At 42.3% G+C, this 14,543-nt stretch overlaps 1 protein-coding gene across 1 annotated transcript; it reads left to right on the top strand.

Moving 5' to 3' along the window:
* Nucleotides 1–1,085: 1,085 nt before the first annotated feature.
* LOC148811111 (uncharacterized) lies at nt 1,086–5,214 on the top strand. Its single transcript, XM_088908813.1, has 11 exons — nt 1,086–1,111; nt 1,260–1,544; nt 1,643–1,765; nt 1,845–2,013; nt 2,133–2,434; nt 2,527–2,734; nt 3,396–3,527; nt 3,638–3,777; nt 3,871–4,077; nt 4,291–4,508; nt 4,604–5,214. The coding sequence occupies exons 1-11, from the start codon at nt 1,086–1,088 to the stop codon at nt 5,212–5,214; spliced, it is 2,421 nt and encodes an 806-aa protein (XP_088764939.1).
* Nucleotides 5,215–14,543: the final 9,329 nt, after the last annotated feature.

Here is a 14,543-nt window from a genome sequence, read left to right as displayed (position 1 = left end):
TCTCCTGTGTCTGTGAGGGTCTGGGTGTAACCTGAGACAGACACCTGCTGCTCTCAGACTGGGGGACAGAGAGGCAGTTAATTCTCTCTGTAAAATCTCCAATTTAACTAGAGATCATTAAAATATTCCTTTGCACTCTTACTTCTTCCTACATTTGTTTGGTAATTGGGTAATTGGACTGTGGGTATGCATACATCTTCACAGAAGCTTATGGAAGATATAACAGTGTCAGTATATTGAATAAGGAAAGTGGAAGCGGAGCTAAATATGTCCCAATGATCTTACTGATTTTAGTTTTGAAGTGATATAAGATTGAAACTTTAAGACTTCCTAACTCATCTCCCATTGTTTAGAGACTGTTTCCCACATTTTTTGTTTATTGGAATATTTAAAATGGCACTAAGATTTCATTTAAATATGAATATTATACAGTTATCTTTTAATGTGTTATTGTTCAGAACATCTCTGAAAAAGTACTTACAGAACAAATGTAAAACTCATTTCTTTCTGATGCGATGGCAGCCATAGTGTGCCAAAATACTCACCACACCAGCTCTCAGTGGGGAGAAGAACAGTGTGATGGAGCCAATTCATAAATAGGGATTATTACGAGGCCATGATTGATAAAGGCCAATGGGAAATTTAGCCAGGATGCTGGGGTAACACCACAGGGGGTCAGGATCCAACAGGTCGGTTTTACGTCTCATCCGAAAGACAGCACCTTTCTACGGTACAGTTTCTCTGTCACTATACTGGGGCATTAAGGCCCACACAGACTGCAGGGTGAGCGCTCCCTGCTGGTCCCACTAACACCTCTTCCAGCAGCCTTACTTTACTTACCTTCCTTTTTCCCCATCCAGGTACTGACAAGGCTCACACCTGCTTAGATTCAGTGGGTTGCCAGTTGTGAGTTGCAGGGTGGTATGGTTGCTTGCAATTAGATGAGAACCTAAGGGAATTGTTTTAGCTAATTCATTTTGACTTCCCCTGATATTAATAATGTTGACTTCATTCTTCATATATCTTTTGAAAAGGAAAATTCCCTCAGTCCTTTACATCTGAAGACGTCTGGGGACAGATCTCAAATGGCTTCAGTTGGAACATCCACCAAGTAAGAGTTCATTGTTGTTTTACAAAGTCATGTTTTATTTCAGAATCACGTACCTATCTGATAAAATGCAATTAGGGAGAAAGCTTAATTAGGAAAATGTAGGCCTTCTCTTGTTTCTATAGACAAACATTTTTCTATGTTGTCTTAGGAAACCCAGCAGGATTCCCCTGGTGTGCAAGATGTGCCTGAGGACATTTGACCAGCTTCCTGCTCACTTGAAGAGGGCGTGTATGAAGCAAGCCACACCAGAGGAGATCAGGATGGCCTCTCGCCAGGCCAGGAAGGACTTGATGAGTCACCTGAGGAAAGGGCGTGTTGTGGATTACGAGAGCATAGAGCTATTGTTTGACAAGGCAAATAGGAACCTAGCTGTGAGACTGGTGGAGTCCATGGGCTGTTTCGTACGGGGGAGACCTGAAGACAAACCAGCAAGGTGAGAGATTAAATTTTGACATTTCTTCATTGTATTTTCAAAGGCTTTTTTGAAACCGGTTATCTCGGTTAGTATTTTATGTAATGGTACTTTTACAGTTCCAGATGCCCTGAGGAAGCGCCTGCTGTCCAGCAGAAAGAGCTGCCGCAGGCTCCTCCAAAGACTGAGGAGGACGAGGAAGATGAAGGGGAACATGGGAGCTCTGAAGAACTGGAGCAGCAGTAAGACTTTCCTTTCATGTTTCCAGATTGATTAATAATTCCACTGGCTCTCTTACGTATGAAATCATTCTATGATTAGTGTCCTATATCCCTACAGGACCCCAGTAGTTAAGAGTTATCAGCAGGCTCTCCGGAAGAGAGTGGCCCGGGCTGGACTATACAGAAAACACACTCTGGATGCTCCTCTCCTGGCTGGGTTTAAACAGTACCTTATCCAGGACCTGGGTGTGGTAAACTGCTCTCAGGAGGTAGGTATTAAAAACTGGGCAGAGGCTCACAAAGTACATATTTTAACTCATCCGCACAGAATTTACCCATCTGAGATTGTGCCTGTCCTAAAAATAAACCCTAAAAACATTTTTTTTAGATAGACAACGTTTCCAGATTCCTGTTTTTTATGGATCCGTCTAAAGCATCCTTGATGTTTGTGAAGGACATTCCCAAAACGCGCAAATTTTTTTACCAACTGAGGATGACTGGACTGTCTCACCAAACCATTGCTAATTACATCAAAAACATCAACCGGTTCCTGCGCTACATCCTGAATGCCACCAACCTAAGACAGGAGGATCCCAGCCTGGCTAACGTCATCATCATCTTCCAGAGCATCCTGAAGGACATTCAGCAGAAAAACAGCAAGGATGTCTCACAGGAAGTCATCAGAAAGAGGTATTTTCCATTTGGAACTCTGATTCCAGTTGGTTTCCGGTTCCAGTACATGACGGGAATTGACGTTGATGGTACTACTCCTTCTGCCACAGATACAGACAGCTGCAGAGTCCTGGGCCGAGCGCCAGTGACTGCTGGAAGGTGCTGAGGGCTGCAAAGAGAGATGTGGAGCGGATACTGGAGAAGACGCACACTTCTGAAGACATCACCATGCCTGAGCAGCTTCTTGTGCTGTATTACCTGCAGGCCACTCTCCAGCTGAAGCATCTGCAGCACCCATGGGTGGTAAAGAATATGACAGTAAGCATGACAGTCATGCATATTTCAGTTGTTTGGCCAAATTCTAACAATGAAACAATGATCTGACGTTCATAAAGAGACAGAATAACAGTGCTGGTCAGGGCTCATCGCTGTCATTTAGGTGGCGCTCCCGTTACTTAGGGACTTTACAGGGAGACCTGCTGTGCCAGTGATCCTGGACTGGAGGGAAGGGTGAGGGAGAAGATGCTCTCAGCTCTGTGTTCAGTCAGAGAGATTGGACAGCGGAAGTGTGAGAGTGGAATTTGATTTCCACCCCAGCTTCTCTTCAGTAACTTCATATGGAACAAGAGTTAGTGAATGGCAAACATCAAGTTCAAACAGCCTCAGCGGCACTAAATCGTAATCATTCTTGATGACACCGCCTCGTGTTATATGTAAGCCCCTTCTCTCTTTCCCATTTATCTCTCTTCCACCTCTCGGCACCTCTCTTCCACACCATCCCCTACTTGTGAGTCCTCATTGGGATCCCAGCCGCCTCGCCCTACAGAACCTTAGCACCCAGCCAAGTGGGTCAGACTGACTGATTGAAACACTCAACACTCTCCATACACTTCATTGCTGGGTGCTGCTGTTGCTACTGTAAAATGATCATTGGCAGTTTTGAATCAGATATTATTTATTGAATTGCTTGTGATTTCAGGTCCAGGAATGGATGCAGAGAAAGAATTTTGTGTCACAAAGAGGACGAAAACTGGCGATAATAGCAGTGACAAAGCACACAACCTCCTCACAGCAGCTGGCATGCTTTGCCCTGAATGAAGAAGAGGAACATGTAAGTCAAAGTTACGTTGATATACTCTCTCCAGTTCATTGCCAACATCTGTCTTCGGCATTCAACAATAGTTGAAAAGTACAATAACTGCATTTTGTCTGTTTTTTCAGATGTTTCACCTTTACTTCACTAAACTACGCTGTACTGCCACTGACAGCATCTGTGGAACAGAGACTGAACATTTTTTCATTTCTTCTGTGGGGGAGCCAATTTATAGTCCTTCCAATGATCTGCGAAGACTGCATGAGAAGTAAACCAAATCACAAAGTTGTTTTAATGTATTAATTGAACTGTCTGTGGCTTGGAAACAATCATACACTGTGTGTATGTGTTTGTTTTGTAGATACCACCTCTCACTCATCACCAGCCAGGCTGCCAGGAGTGCATTTGAGACGGCCACAAAGAGGCTCACAGATGCACAGAAGAGCATTGTGGCGGATTATCTGGCCCACTCAGATGGTACTGCAGAGAAACACTATAGGATACTGACACAAGACAACATCTGCTCAGCCATTGAAGTCATTGAAGGTGTTGCAGAGGAGGGAGCTCAGTAAGTGTCCCCATGTTCTGAATAGACGACAAAATATTCTTGTGTCAAAAACAGCAATTACTTCATGCTTTTGAAACATCAAGAGAGCAATCGCCAGTCAGTGCTGCAGGATGCACATCTGCTGTGTAACTGGAAGAGAAAACAGCACTTTCAGTTCTTTTCAGCCAATGTGTTACAGAGATTATTGTGATCTAATATTCGTTTTTACATCAGATCAACACCAAAATCCGCTGTGGCAGCTGCAGGATCTGGAAATCCGAAGATGGATGATGCCACAGCCTTCCAGGAGCTGACACGGGAGTTTCCAGTGTTGTTAGATGGGCAGCTTCCCAGAAAGAAAGAGCGCCTGAGACTGACTGGAAGTCATGACCGACACTGTTACGACAAGTGGAGATCAGATCAGAGGAAGATGAGACTGCAGAACATTATTGGTAAGTTTACGTATCAATTATTTTCACAGAGAAACAGACAAAGAAAGTGAATTTGGAATCAATTCTGAGGGTTTCTGTTCTGGTTTTCATTCCAGACCATTACGCTAGACGGTTACCAACGGAAGGCCAGGTGACCCGCTATTTTCAAAAGATGAGCTGGACTGCAAATACACCAAAAGCGTCTGAAGTGCTTGAGAAGTGGAAGCCCAACACAGGTGCACAACCAAATGAAAGGCAAATTAAAAAGATGGTAAAGCGTCAAACCTGGAGAGGCCTGACTATCACTGACGATCCAGTGAAGGGGAAGAAGGTTGTGACTTCCAGGCGTTTCCAGAAGGCAGAGGTGGTGTGTGATTACCATGGCGAGGTCATCACAAAGACAGCTGCAGAAGCCCTAATGGCACATATGGCAGAGGGAGAAATGAGATGTCTTTTCTTTTTTGACGGACCTGCACAAAAAATGTGCATTGATGCTTTTGAAGAACACTGCGCTTGCCACCCGGATAAGGAGACGATCGGAAGGCGGATAAATTCCTCTAAGAAAAAAGATAACATCAGGGCTGTCAGAGAGTCATTCATAATCAACGGACAGCCCGTCATGACAATTCATGACATTGCTGAGGGAGAAGAGCTCCTCTTTGATTACAGAGTTTCGAGGAAATCATTTCAGGGTGAAGGACAGGCTCTAGAGTGGCTGGATAACTGACCAGTTCCCGAAAACACTTTGTAAGTATGTTGAACATATCTTCTTTTAGCTATTAAAGATGGTGTCTTCTTGTGACTTGAAATCCATCTCATTATTGCTTATGTCATTGTTTTGAAGATGACATGTCTCATTCTCCAACAGCTAGGGCACCAGGAGGGGATAAGAGACAGACAAGTAGATATATGAAGCTCAGAAGAGCGTAGAGGCTGATTAGCCACCCCACACAAATATTCCCAAGACAAAACACTACGAGACATCTGTCCAGCTTTTGTTCTTATTGAAAGTTTTGGAATGAAGAGGTCTAATTGTCACCACTTTTGAAAAACTGTTGACTTTATCTGAATGTTTCAAAAGAAACACTCCACTTAAAACACTTAAAAGTTTTCCAATTATTTCATGATGAGTGGAGCAATGCAAAGAGTCTTTTTCAGTGTAAGACATCTGCTTTTGGGTCACTTTAAATTGAACAAACTCAAATCTTTTTGAGATGATGTGTTACACTAATTATTGATTTATGAATTTATTGTTTACAGACAGAGGACATATTCATTGTCAGAAGACGGATGATGGCCCAGGATTCCCAGAACGGACACTGGAGTTTCCAGCGGCATTAGATGGGTAGCCGCTTGGGAAGAGATATCGACTGAGACTCACTAGACTTCATGAATGACACCAAGAACAGAGCCTACAAGATGAGTCTAGATAACAATTCCTTAAACCTTTTAGTGAAGATTTCTGAAAAGGCTAAGGACTACAGCAATTATTTTTGGACTACAGAGATATTTTAAAACCTCATTAAGTAGTTAGACATTTGATGAAAAGTGGTTTATCTTTACAAGAATGTTTTAAAACTTTAATTGCAGTTCAATAGATGCCGTAGACCGAATCGACAATGACTGCATTTTATTTTCATTTTAGCCATAAACTGTTGTAAATAGTTTAATTGAAAAAAATATTAATTCAGAGCACCCAATCCAGTTGATTTTGAAATTGAGAGGCAATTATTAGCTATAGTGGTTCGTATCTATGACTGAGCTGTGATTTCTGTTTAATAGAGACCTGTCTCTTACACAAAGGAGATTTTTCACTCTAACAGGTGTCACTTCCCAGCAAAGTCTATCACATTCCATAAGGATTTACTGCATTAGAGCAGATAAGCAGCCTCAGTCCACTGCAGCTTTTAAAATATGACAGGTTTCTGAGAATTTCAAAGCAATAGAAAAGTGCAACAAATGGAGTTCTTGAAGTTGTTCTTTCATTGTGCCTTCAACAAAATCATATTAATGTGCTCCTGCTGTTTTGTAGAGTCCGCCTGCCACTCATCTCCAGCCATGTTGCCAGTAGGACACACGAGAAGCCACAAAGCAGCTGACTGAGGTCCCGGAGGACATGCAGGCACAACAGAAGCGCACTGTAATGTTTCAGCAGCCTCTTGGGAAGAGATGGACTGAGACTGATTGCGCTTCATAAACGACACCGTTTGATTTCACCCAGAACAGAGCCCACAAGATGATATGATATGATATGAAGGAACAAGTAATAGGTTTATTCCATGCTGAAAAAAAGAAGAAAGAGAACACAACGTTTCGGCCGTGGAGCCTTCTTCCACGGCCGAAACGTTGTGTTCTCTTTCTTCTTTTTTTCAGCATGGAATAAACCTATTACTTGTTCCTTTGCAGCCTACGCATGCTGACGCAGCTACCCACCATGATATGATATGATATGATATGATATGACATGATAATATATGGGCTGGGAGTTTAATGCTGCATCATTGCCATGGATCCAAGAGGGACATCGTGTATGTAGCTATCGTTTAGTGGGATTTTGCTGGTCTACAGAGATCTGAGTACAGTACAGTACAAGTACTGACACGTACAAGACATGATGGATGGATTAATACCCTTATTCATTTATTCCTTTTTTTAATTGTATAATGCTAACATGCCCAAAGGGGTTGGGCAGCCTAGGGGTTGACCTTGGACCCCTAGAGGTTTTTTTTCTCCTTACTAAGGAGTTTTTGGTTCCTCTCTTCCTGTGTCTTCTGGTCTTATCTGTTTTGTATTCACTACATGTATGGTCACTTGCTTTGTTAAGCGCCTTGGGCAATCTTGTTGTGAAAGGCACTATATAAAAATAAATGTATTTGAATTGAAGATGAGACGAGAGAACAATTCCTTAATCCTTTTAGTGAAGTTTTCTGAATAGCTTAAGGACTAAATCATTTCTTAGCCATTTTATAACAGAATTAAGAAGTTGGATTAAAAACATATTTTCAGAGGTTTTATCTTTAAAGGAATGTTTAAAAATGTAAGTTGTCTCTTAAACAACTGTGGTCTGCACAGTGACATATTGTCTAGAGCCCTTCAATCAAGTTTCTCAAAGAGCGCATCAAACTGATTACATTTACCTGGGAGGCTGGAGCCTTTGACCAGTTTTTTGTTTCATAGTTGGTCATTTTTTTCTTTTTCTCCAGTCTGATTTCTGCTTGTTTTCATCCAATTGCTCTTCCAGCTTTGTAATGTGGCTTCTCTTTGCTTTCTTCACTGCTGAGCACAGTTCACACTTGTCAGAGATATATTCAGCTCAGTCAGCCATGATAAAAGACCTGTCCTCTTTATGGCACAGGTCTTGCAATTCTTTTGAGAACCATGGATTCTTATTGCCATATATCTTAACTGTTTTGTGGGTATGCATACATCTTCACAGAAGCTCATGGAAGATATAACAGTGTCAGTATATTGAATAAGGAAAGTGGACAGTTAATCAAGTCCACAGAGAGACATTCAGAGTCAGGATGTCAGGAGTCAGCCTCCATCTCCTGTGTCTGTGAGGGTCTGGGTGTAACCTGAGACAGACACCTGCTGTTCTCAGACTGGGGGACAGATAGGCAGTTAATTCTCTCTGTAAAATCTCCAATTTAACTAGAGGTCATTTAAATATTCCTTTGCACTCTTACTTCTTCCTAAATTTTTTTGGTAATTGGGTAATTGGACTGTGGGTATGCATACATCTTCACAGAAGCTTATGGAAAATATAACAGTGTCAGTATATTGAATAAGGAAAGTGGAAGCGGAGCTAAATATGTCCCAATGATCTTACTGATTTTAGTTTTGACGTGATATAAGATTAAAACTTTAAGACTTCCTAACTCTGATTGTTAAGAGACTGTTTCCCACATTCTCTGTTTATTGGAATATTTAAAATGGCACTAAGAGTTCATTTAAATATGAATATTATACAGTTATCTTTTAATGTGTTATTGTTCAGAACATCTCTGAAAAAGTACTTACAGAACAAATGTAAAACTCATTTCTTTCTGATGCGATGGCAGCCATAGTGTGCCAGAATACTCACCACACCAGCTCTCAGTGGGGAGAAGAACAGTGTGATGAAGCCAATTCATAAATAGGGATTATTACAAGGCTATGATTGGTAAAGGCCAATGAGAAATTTAGCCAGGATGCTTGGGTAACACCACAGGGGGTCAGGACCCAACAGGTCGGTTTTACGTCTCATCCGAAAGACAGCACCTTTCTACGGTACAGTTTCTCTGTCACTATACTGGGGCATTAAGGCCCACACAGACTGCAGGGTGAGCGCTCCCTGCTGGTCCCACTAACACCTCTTCCAGCAGCCTTACTTTACTTACCTTCCTTTTTCCCAGGAGGTCTCCTATCCAGGTACTGACAAGGCTCATACCTGCTTAGCTTCAGTGGGTTGCTAGTTGTGAGTTGCAGGGTGGTATGGTTGCTGGCAATTAGATGAGAACCTAAGGGAATTGTTTTAGCTAATTCATTTTAACTTCCACTGATATTAATAATGTTGACTTCATTCTTCATATATCTTTTGAAAAGGAAAATTCCCTCAGTCCTTTACATCTGAAGACGTCTGGGGACAGATCTCAAATGGCTTCAGTTGGAACATCCACCAAGTAAGAGTTCATTGTTGTTTTACAAAGTCATGTTTTATTTCAGAATCACGTACCTATCTGATAAAATGCAATTAGGGAGAAAGCTTAATTAGGAAAATGTAGGCCTTCTCTTGTTTCTATAGACAAACATTTTTCTATGTTGTCTTAGGAAACCCAGCAGGATTCCCCTGGTGTGCAAGATGTGCCTGAGGACATTTGACCAGCTTCCTGCTCACTTGAAGAGGGCGTGTATGAAGCAAGCCACACCAGAGGAGATCAGGATGGCCTCTCGCCAGGCCAGGAAGGACTTGATGAGTCACCTGAGGAAAGGGCGTGTTGTGGATTACGAGAGCATAGAGCTATTGTTTGACAAGGCAAATAGGAACCTAGCTGTGAGACTGGTGGAGTCCATGGGCTGTTTCGTACGGGGGAGACCTGAAGACAAACCAGCAAGGTGAGAGATTAAATTTTGACATTTCTTCATTGTATTTTCAAAGGCTTTTTTGAAACCGGTTATCTCGGTTAGTATTTTATGTAATGGTACTTTTACAGTTCCAGATGCCCTGAGGAAGCGCCTGCTGTCCAGCAGAAAGAGCTGCCGCAGGCTCCTCCAAAGACTGAGGAGGACGAGGAAGATGAAGGGGAACATGGGAGCTCTGAAGAACTGGAGCAGCAGTAAGACTTTCCTTTCATGTTTCCAGATTGATTAATAATTCCACTGGCTCTCTTACGTATGAAATCATTCTATGATTAGTGTCCTATATCCCTACAGGACCCCAGTAGTTAAGAGTTATCAGCAGGCTCTCCGGAAGAGAGTGGCCCGGGCTGGACTATACAGAAAACACACTCTGGATGCTCCTCTCCTGGCTGGGTTTAAACAGTACCTTATCCAGGACCTGGGTGTGGTAAACTGCTCTCAGGAGGTAGGTATTAAAAACTGGGCAGAGGCTCACAAAGTACATATTTTAACTCATCCGCACAGAATTTACCCATCTGAGATTGTGCCTGTCCTAAAAATAAACCCTAAAAACATTTTTTTTAGATAGACAACGTTTCCAGATTCCTGTTTTTTATGGATCCGTCTAAAGCATCCTTGATGTTTGTGAAGGACATTCCCAAAACGCGCAAATTTTTTTACCAACTGAGGATGACTGGACTGTCTCACCAAACCATTGCTAATTACATCAAAAACATCAACCGGTTCCTGCGCTACATCCTGAATGCCACCAACCTAAGACAGGAGGATCCCAGCCTGGCTAACGTCATCATCATCTTCCAGAGCATCCTGAAGGACATTCAGCAGAAAAACAGCAAGGATGTCTCACAGGAAGTCATCAGAAAGAGGTATTTTCCATTTGGAACTCTGATTCCAGTTGGTTTCCGGTTCCAGTACATGACGGGAATTGACGTTGATGGTACTACTCCTTCTGCCACAGATACAGACAGCTGCAGAGTCCTGGGCCGAGCGCCAGTGACTGCTGGAAGGTGCTGAGGGCTGCAAAGAGAGATGTGGAGCGGATACTGGAGAAGACGCACACTTCTGAAGACATCACCATGCCTGAGCAGCTTCTTGTGCTGTATTACCTGCAGGCCACTCTCCAGCTGAAGCATCTGCAGCACCCATGGGTGGTAAAGAATATGACAGTAAGCATGACAGTCATGCATATTTCAGTTGTTTGGCCAAATTCTAACAATGAAACAATGATCTGACGTTCATAAAGAGACAGAATAACAGTGCTGGTCAGGGCTCATCGCTGTCATTTAGGTGGCGCTCCCGTTACTTAGGGACTTTACAGGGAGACCTGCTGTGCCAGTGATCCTGGACTGGAGGGAAGGGTGAGGGAGAAGATGCTCTCAGCTCTGTGTTCAGTCAGAGAGATTGGACAGCGGAAGTGTGAGAGTGGAATTTGATTTCCACCCCAGCTTCTCTTCAGTAACTTCATATGGAACAAGAGTTAGTGAATGGCAAACATCAAGTTCAAACAGCCTCAGCGGCACTAAATCGTAATCATTCTTGATGACACCGCCTCGTGTTATATGTAAGCCCCTTCTCTCTTTCCCATTTATCTCTCTTCCACCTCTCGGCACCTCTCTTCCACACCATCCCCTACTTGTGAGTCCTCATTGGGATCCCAGCCGCCTCGCCCTACAGAACCTTAGCACCCAGCCAAGTGGGTCAGACTGACTGATTGAAACACTCAACACTCTCCATACACTTCATTGCTGGGTGCTGCTGTTGCTACTGTAAAATGATCATTGGCAGTTTTGAATCAGATATTATTTATTGAATTGCTTGTGATTTCAGGTCCAGGAATGGATGCAGAGAAAGAATTTTGTGTCACAAAGAGGACGAAAACTGGCGATAATAGCAGTGACAAAGCACACAACCTCCTCACAGCAGCTGGCATGCTTTGCCCTGAATGAAGAAGAGGAACATGTAAGTCAAAGTTACGTTGATATACTCTCTCCAGTTCATTGCCAACATCTGTCTTCGGCATTCAACAATAGTTGAAAAGTACAATAACTGCATTTTGTCTGTTTTTTCAGATGTTTCACCTTTACTTCACTAAACTACGCTGTACTGCCACTGACAGCATCTGTGGAACAGAGACTGAACATTTTTTCATTTCTTCTGTGGGGGAGCCAATTTATAGTCCTTCCAATGACCTGCGAAGACTGCATGAGAAGTAAACCAAATCACAAAGTTGTTTTAATGTATTAATTGAACTGTCTGTGGCTTGGAAACAATCATACACTGTGTGTATGTGTTTGTTTTGTAGATACCACCTCTCACTCATCACCAGCCAGGCTGCCAGGAGTGCATTTGAGACGGCCACAAAGAGGCTCACAGATGCACAGAAGAGCATTGTGGCGGATTATCTGGCCCACTCAGATGGTACTGCAGAGAAACACTATAGGATACTGACACATGACAACATCTGCTCAGCCATTGAAGTCATTGAAGGTGTTGCAGAGGAGGGAGCTCAGTAAGTGTCACCATGTTCTGAATAGACGACAAAATATTCTTGTGTCAAAAACAGCAATTACTTCATGCTTTTGAAACATCAAGAGAGCAATCGCCAGTCAGTGCTGCAGGATGCACATCTGCTGTGTAACTGGAAGAGAAAACAGCACTTTCAGTTCTTTTCAGCCAATGTGTTACAGAGATTATTGTGATCTAATATTCGTTTTTACATCAGATCAACACCAAAATCCGCTGTGGCAGCTGCAGGATCTGGAAATCCGAAGATGGATGATGCCACAGCCTTCCAGGAGCTGACACGGGAGTTTCCAGTGTTGTTAGATGGGCAGCTTCCCAGAAAGAAAGAGCGCCTGAGACTGACTGGAAGTCATGACCGACACTGTTACGACAGGTGGAGATCAGATCAGAGGAAGATGAGACTGCAGAACATTATTGGTAAGTTTACGTATCAATTATTTTCACAGAGAAACAGACAAAGAAAGTGAATTTGGAATCAGTTCTGAGGGTTTCTGTTCTGGTTTTCATTCCAGACCATTACGCTAGACGGTTACCAACGGAAGGCCAGGTGACCCGCTATTTTCAAAAGATGAGCTGGACTGCAAATACACCAAAAGCGTCTGAAGTGCTTGAGAAGTGGAAGCCCAACACAGGTGCACAACCAAATGAAAGGCAAATTAAAAAGATGGTAAAGCGTCAAACCTGGAGAGGCCTGACTATCACTGACGATCCAGTGAAGGGGAAGAAGGTTGTGACTTCCAGGCGTTTCCAGAAGGCAGAGGTGGTGTGTGATTACCATGGCGAGGTCATCACAAAGACAGCTGCAGAAGCCCTAATGGCACATATGGCAGAGGGAGAAATGAGATGTCTTTTCTTTTTTGACGGACCTGCACAAAAAATGTGCATTGATGCTTTTGAAGAACACTGCGCTTGCCACCCGGATAAGGAGACGATCGGAAGGCGGATAAATTCCTCTAAGAAAAAAGATAACATCAGGGCTGTCAGAGAGTCATTCATAATCAACGGACAGCCCGTCATGACAATTCTGTTTATAGCGAAGAGGGACATTGCTGAGGGAGAAGAGCTCCTCTTTGATTACAGAGTTTCGAGGAAATCATTTCAGGGTGAAGGACAGGCTCTAGAGTGGCTGGATAACTGACCAGCTCCCGAAAATACTTTGTAAGTATGTTGAACATATCTTCTTTTAGCTATTAAAGATGGTGTCTTCTTGTGACTTGAAATCCATCTCATTATTGCTTATGTCATTGTTTTGAAGATGACATGTCTCATTCTCCAACAGCTAGGGCACCAGGAGGGGATAAGAGACAGACAAGTAGATATATGAAGCTCAGAAGAGCGTAGAGGCTGATTAGCCACCCCACACAAATATTCCCAAGACAAAACACTACGAGACATCTGTCCAGCTTTTGTTCTTATTGAAAGTTTTGGAATGAAGAGGTCTAATTGTCACCACTTTTGAAAAACTGTTGACTTTATCTGAATGTTTCAAAAGAAACACTCCACTTAAAACACTTAAAAGTTTTCCAATTATTTCATGATGAGTGGAGCAATGCAAAGAGTCTTTTTCAGTGTAAGACATCTGCTTTTGGGTCACTTTAAATTGAACAAACTCAAATCTTTTTAAGATGATGTGTTACACTAATTATTGATTTATGAATTTATTGTTTACAGACAGAGGACATATTCATTGTCAGAAGACGGATGATGGCCCAGGATTCCCAGAACGGACACTGGAGTTTCCAGCGGCATTAGATGGGTAGCCGCTTGGGAAGAGACATCGACTGAGACTCACTAGACTTCATGAATGACACCAAGAACAGAGCCTACAAGATGAGTCTAGATAACAATTCCTTAAACCTTTTAGTGAAGATTTCTGAAAAGGCTAAGGACTACAGCAATTATTTTTGGACTACAGAGATATTTTAAAACCTCATTAAGTAGTTAGACATTTGATGAAAAGTGGTTTATCTTTACAAGAATGTTTTAAAACTTTAATTGCAGTTCAATAGATGCCGTAGACCGAATCGACAATGACTGCATTTTATTTTCATTTTAGCCATAAACTGTTGTAAATAGTTTAATTGAAAAAAATATTAATTCAGAGCACCCAATCCAGTTGATTTTGAAATTGAGAGGCAATTATTAGCTATAGCGGTTCGTATCTATGACTGAGCTGTGATTTCTGTTTAATAGAGACCTGTCTCTTACACAAAGGAGATTTTTCACTCTAACAGGTGTCACTTCCCAGCAAAGTCTATCACATTCCATAAGGATTTACTGCATTAGAGCAGATAAGCAGCCTCAGTCCACTGCAGCTTTTAAAATATGACAGGTTTCTGAGAATTTCAAAGCAATAGAAAAGTGCAACAAATGGAGTTCTTGAAGTTGTTCTTTCATTGTGCCTTCAACAAAATC

The sequence above is a fragment of the Atractosteus spatula genome (genome assembly GCF_055471065.1).
Source record: "Atractosteus spatula isolate fAtrSpa1 chromosome 17 unlocalized genomic scaffold, fAtrSpa1.hap1 SUPER_17_unloc_1, whole genome shotgun sequence".
In the NCBI taxonomy this organism is placed as follows: Eukaryota; Metazoa; Chordata; class Actinopteri; order Semionotiformes; family Lepisosteidae; genus Atractosteus; species Atractosteus spatula.
Note: the sequence above shows the minus strand (reverse complement) of the source record. Positions and strands in the feature narration are given on the sequence as shown.

What these genes read in the sequence shown, in the direction of transcription:
- LOC148811111 (XM_088908813.1), top strand. Translation starts at nt 1,086, where the DNA reads ATGGCTTCAGTTGGAACATCCACCAA. An exon ending in CCTGAAGACAAACCAGCAAG is followed by an intron (nt 1,545 to 1,642) that starts GTGAGAGATTAA and finishes GTACTTTTACAG; the next exon opens with TTCCAGATGCCCTGAGGAAG. An exon ending in CTGCGAAGACTGCATGAGAA is followed by an intron (nt 3,778 to 3,870) that starts GTAAACCAAATC and finishes TTTGTTTTGTAG; the next exon opens with ATACCACCTCTCACTCATCA.